We start from the raw sequence: 5,599 nt of genomic DNA on the forward strand, positions 1-5,599 counted from the left end.
GCACGGACAAGTATACATCAGTTATATTGTCGAATTTTATAACCACTGTACATCAGTAATATAATAATGTACAATAAATATAATTGTATTATTAGTATATATAATAACGTACGTATGACCATGTAGGTATATATAATGTATATAGAACGATTTCTGCAATGTCCTGAATAAAATAGAAGAGGTTGATATGGAACCAAAATTATGGAATTCACTAACTTGTAAAGTTTGTTCCATATCTTCCCAGGCATTTTAAGCCCTCCAGGAAAACTTTATCATGAATATGTTCCTCGTTTAGTACTTGATCCTTGTACCTCTTGATCCGCAGTTTGTAGTTACGAGGGCAAGCGTCGTCTGGGTGCCGAGATTTACTGCGGGGGGTGTTGTGGTTAAAGACAATACATTCTGTTGTATATGGGTGAGATCCTTCTCGAGACCCTGGGATTTAGGCCAGAGTTGTCCCATTACCCCAACATTGTAAATGCACATTCTATTCTATATGGGTGAGGTCCTACAGTGAGGCACGCCATGGGACCTGTGATTTAGGCCAGAGTTGTCTTGTTACCCCAACACCCAGGCTGCTTTTGTACTGTGTGGGAACTTTTCTGATTGCCACACAATTTTCACAAAAACAACATCTAAATTCGGGTGTAAATTACGCGTCTCATACTCACATTGAGGCTTTTCCTTTTTTTCGCCCAACCTCCCCAATTTCCTCTTCTTCTTCTTCTTCATCTGCAGATTCTAAACACAATGTATAAATGGGTCACAAAAATTTGTTAAAAACGGGAACCATTTTTTTAAATCTAAATTTTAAAAAAATGGGACCCAATGTTATTGGTCTTAAAATTTAAAAAAAACTGGGACCCATGATATTGGGTCCCAAAAAATGTAAAAATTGGGACCCATAATTTTTTTGTTTAAATGAGACCCACTACTCAGAGAAATGATATCTCTCCAAATATTACACTTAATACACAACCCCACAAACCTAAATACTCTTCCTCAGACTCTGATTCCAAAATCTCAACTTTTCTTTTTTTCTCCAAAACCCCCTCAGGTACTTCCCCAGGGTACTTTCCCTGCAACTTTTTCTCATTTTCTCTCACACTTTGCGCTCGTTTTTGCAGCAAATTGCTCACAATGAGCCCTTGAGATTTAGTTTTACGTCGATTTTGCTTGGGTTCAGTTTTCGGGTTGAATGCGGAATCCATCGCCGTAAAAAATGGGTTTTCGCTTGAATTATCCAATCGAAGGGCTTGTTTCTTATGTGGGGGAGGTTGTGGAGTTGGTTGGAATGTCGAGGTTGATGGAATGGAGGGAGTGTGTGGAGTGAAAGAGAACGGCGTGGCTAACCCTTGCTTTATAAGTGCAGCCCGTTGTTTTAAAGTTTTCGCTGCCGAGACTTTGGCTTTGTCTGTGTTAATAAAAAAAAAGAACTAAGTCATTCAAATAACAACAAGGTACAGATTTATATTTAAGGTTTGTTTATTGTAACTATGCTAAGTTCTTATGCTTGTCTTTTTGATATTGCCTAAAGTTTAAAGTGAATCAAATTAACAACTAATGGAAGGGAATTAGCAGAAAACTAAAGTCGTTAAAACTAGCTATGGGTAAAAATAATTTGAGTAAAAGTGGCAAATAAAAGCGTGGCTTTTAAACCCACAAAAAAATAAAAAAATAGATAACTCGTGGCCTAGCGATCCTTTTGAACTGAGGTGCCAGCAAGAGGTGCTAGAAAATCTACCATAGCAAGATAGTTCTGCTGTAATTATATAAAATAGATTAAATTATACTGTATTAAAGTGGGCCAGTGAATAATATATAATTATAGCAGAAATACCCTGCTATCCATAACATAATTATCAAAATAAACAGAAAACAAGCAACCAACTTCTCACCTAATCTTGATAACTCATTGGGAATCCCAACAACGAGGTCGTCTTCTAGTCCTCCATCACATCATCTGTGAATACAAAGGTAATGTGAGTAACCAAGCATATAAACATAACTAACTAATGCTTAAGCAAAATCTGTTGACCAAATTATACCACATCATCTGTTAATAGAATTAAATCATAATTTTGTAACCCAAACTTAATATTTTACATAACTATCTATAAATTCTGATACAAATCTTAACGTACATTAATTATTACTTTAACTGAATAATGAAATAAAGAAGTATTTTACATAGAAATTCCCCATAAAAAAGATTAATAATATAACTGAACAGATTTAACCTCTAAATACACCTAAATACACCATAAATACACCATCTAAAATAAGTACCAAACAATTACAAAAGTAAAAGTATGAGTCAAGTAAACCATCTTTACCTTGAGTTAAGTTCTGCAGTCGTTGAACTCTTCTTATTTCCCCAATCTTTGATTCCAACGCCTTTAGTTGTGACTCGTATTTATTTCGCTGACTCAGCAAAACTTTGACTTTCTCAACATGAGCCATCGAGTGTTCACTATCTTGCAACATGGAACGAGCTTTTTCGTTTTGACGCAGAAGTGATTTAATTAAACTGTAATAATGGGTATTGTTATGAAATATTAAATGGTTATGTAATAAAGGCCTTCTTTACACAAAAAAGGAGTTTGATTGAGCTGTTGCATTTTTAACCGATACGATTTTTATTTCTAACAAAATATAGGAAATAATCTTTAACTGCCTATCTGGTATAGAAACCTTATTTTCAACCTTTGTCTTCATTCTAATGAAATTGAACAAAGACCACCAGTAACAGGGTATATCCAGGAATTTACAAAGAAAGTATATGTTTATTTTTAACATTTGTTTATGCACCGTGTTCAAAAACAGCTATGTGTCCCAATATAGCAAGGTTGTTTGATGTATTTTTACAATAAGGGGAACTTAAAACACCCTGACACCCCCCCGAGTACGCCACTCCAATTAGAACGTGCATTGGTGTCATGTACATGCTTCTAAACACTAACCGGACATCCTGCATTATTTTGTCGATTTTCTTTTTAATTTTTGCATCTTCTTTTTCTTTCAAGTCCTTGTCCAACTTATCGATGACCCCTGGAAAAAATTGAAAAAAAACTGTTAAATTTATAATAAGCAACTCACAGTAGGTTGAAACACACATCAATAGACCAAGTGTTACTAAATATGCAGCAAACAAAAATCAAATTCAACTAATTATGTATCAAGAACATATTTCGCTAAAAATTGGATCATTTATTTAATTTAGGCCAAAACTGGCCCATTACTAGGCCAGAACTGGCCCATATTACCTAAATACTAAGGCCGCATATGAACATACGTAGTATATGTTACAATACCATAACATATTTAGTTAGCCACCTTTCTCAAGAGCAGCCGCATCGTACACGTTAAGTCCATCGATATTTTGTATTGCTTCATCTCGAAGGTTGGACGGCACGTTTACAATGTCATCCATTATATATGGTGTCTATGTTGAGCTTATTCGTAAGTAATCTCTGTAAAAGAACATGAATTTAAATTTTGACATAAAATTAACCAAGATATTGGGTTTTAACACATGCCAGCTTATGAGTTACCATGTATGTTACTTTGTTAGTTATTATTTTTTTGGGATTTTTTTATGTGGGGCTGAAAATTTGGACAACCCATTAGTGACCACTGGGTTGGAGCAATTGCCGTTAAGTGTTTTTACGTTATAACAAAACGTCATACTTAATATAAACAATATATGTTTAATATACAACAAACGTATCTAGCTAAAACAGCTTTCCCGAAACAATACATAATATACCGACATGGTATTTATCCAGTATAACCGAACATACGTCTGTTTAATACGCAACAACAAACGTAACCAAACCAAAACAACAACTTTTCCCTAAACACTACATAATAGTAACAACATTAGCTTAGTAAAAACTGAATATAAACTAAACACGATGAACCATAAAACTGGCAAGACACAACTCGATTCAAACTAATTCCTACATTTGTTACAACACTGTGACGTAACTATCGCTTTTTTCGGCGACACAGCTGATAGTGACGTCACTTATACGCATGAGTGCTTCTCAGCGGGACTTCCCCGATCAGCTGTGGCCAATTACGTCACACATAACATATGAAAACGAATTATACGAAAAATATTTTAAATTTCGCTACAAATTTATATTTTTACTGTTTTACTTAAGAAAATACGACGCAAAATTACGCGTTTTATATTTTGTTACTGTTAACACCTAATCACGCGAAAATTGTAGTTTTTGCTACAAAATTGATATTCTTTTTGCTACACACAACTAAATATAAAGTAAAAACACAAATATGTTTTATATATTTCCCATAATAAAACAAAAAACGCAATTCTAACTTTGTGACAACTGACACCGATTACTTCACCTGAATTGTTACAACTCTCATCTTAGCTCCTGAGGGGAAAATGCCCAAAGAAGGCATTAAGATTATGACGTCACAGCGTTTCTTATAAACAGAACAATGATTACAGAACGCGCGGCGCCGATTGCTTCAGCACCTCGTTAGTCACAATTTGCAATCAACGAAAAATCTTGTTGAGATTAATTAGAAGCCGCAGCGTAGTTAAGTATGGCGTAGAATGCGTATATGTTTTGCAGATTACTTGTTTATTCACTTTTTAAAGTTGTTTTGGACAATTTTTTTTACAAATTTTAGTTTTTAAGATTATTTTTATTCTTTTAATGAAAATAAATTTTGTAAAATTTGAACTTCTTAAAAAATTATTTTATTTAACGACTTTTCGAATTAATGGTTTTATTTTCGTCATAATATGCTATTATGATATCGTGCAGCATAAATAGGTGTGACGTAATTTTAGTTTGACAAACCGGAAGTGTGACGTCATAATGTCCATGGTCGTGACGATGACAGGGGGAAGTCCCTGGGGATTTAAAATGACGGGTGGGAAAGATTTTCGACTTCCGTTGGCGATCGGGAAGGTTTGTTACGTGATTATGACGTCATAATGGTATTGTTGAGAATGGGACTGTGACGTAATTTTATCAAAGTTACAGCTAATATAAGAATGTTAACGATAATTTTTATTATGGCCAATACAAGCATGTAAGTACTGTGGTTTATATCCTGGTGGGTGGGAACTTGAGTGACTCAAATTTTATTGCTATACATTGTCAGATGTTTTTCAATTTCCAAATCATTGCTGCCGTAATCGAACGGACCAATTTAGGTTCTTGCTCTCATTATAGAATGGCCAGGTTATATAACAAGTTAATACAATTTAATATACAAAGTGACTGTCAATGCAACCACACAGTAAAGCAGTAACATGTGGGGAAATCAGTTAACATTAGAACCAATGGCTTATATATCAGTTTTTAAAAGGAGTGTTCAACTATCACTGTGCGTTTAAAGCATTTAACATCTATTAAGTAATGCAGTACTGTGGGGGAACATTGGACACCTTAAGCACGTAATATCCAAATATCCTGATCGTGTTTTAAACAAATAACAACGATCTATGGGAGTCGTGAGAATTCGGTTGACTAATTCTTTGCATGTTATTTTTCCAACTGCAAAATGGGACAAGAAAATTAATTTAAAAAAGTGTCCCATCTCCCCCCACCCT

At 34.5% G+C, this 5,599-nt stretch overlaps 3 protein-coding genes across 5 annotated transcripts in view; 1 reads left to right on the forward strand and 2 right to left on the reverse strand.

Annotated features, from left to right (window-relative positions):
• Window positions 1-731, reverse strand: part of LOC100183213 (DNA excision repair protein ERCC-6) — a 12,343-nt gene extending 11,612 nt beyond the window's left edge. Inside the window, exons 1-2 of the mRNA XM_018815765.2 lie at window positions 672-731; window positions 217-368 (exon numbers count right to left, since the gene is read on the reverse strand). Of these exons, the coding sequence (XP_018671310.1) occupies window positions 217-248 (32 nt within the window). The 5' untranslated portion in view covers window positions 249-368; window positions 672-731. The remainder of the gene's footprint in view (window positions 1-216; window positions 369-671) is intronic.
• Window positions 732-1,095: 364 nt separating this feature from the next.
• The window catches only part of LOC108950316, a 6,459-nt gene continuing 1,955 nt past the window's right edge, over window positions 1,096-5,599 (reverse strand). For all 3 annotated transcript variants that reach the window (XM_018815767.2, XM_018815768.2, XM_026838654.1), the window contains 5 exons: window positions 3,337-3,473; window positions 2,964-3,051; window positions 2,337-2,530; window positions 1,899-1,963; window positions 1,096-1,414 (listed from right to left, as the gene is read on the reverse strand). In XM_018815767.2, coding sequence (XP_018671312.1) covers window positions 1,944-1,963; window positions 2,337-2,530; window positions 2,964-3,051; window positions 3,337-3,433 — 399 coding nt within the window. In that variant the 5' untranslated portion in view covers window positions 3,434-3,473 and the 3' untranslated portion in view covers window positions 1,096-1,414; window positions 1,899-1,943. The remainder of the gene's footprint in view (window positions 1,415-1,898; window positions 1,964-2,336; window positions 2,531-2,963; window positions 3,052-3,336; window positions 3,474-5,599) is intronic.
• LOC100177804 (palladin-like) overlaps window positions 4,765-5,599 on the forward strand; it is a 13,258-nt gene continuing 12,423 nt past the window's right edge. The window contains exon 1 of the mRNA XM_002127712.4: window positions 4,765-4,952. Within this exon, the coding sequence (XP_002127748.1) occupies window positions 4,860-4,952 (93 nt within the window). The 5' untranslated portion in view covers window positions 4,765-4,859. The remainder of the gene's footprint in view (window positions 4,953-5,599) is intronic.

This window comes from Ciona intestinalis, unplaced genomic scaffold (genome assembly GCF_000224145.3).
Source record: "Ciona intestinalis unplaced genomic scaffold, KH HT000101.2, whole genome shotgun sequence".
NCBI lineage: Eukaryota > Metazoa > Chordata > Ascidiacea > Phlebobranchia > Cionidae > Ciona > Ciona intestinalis.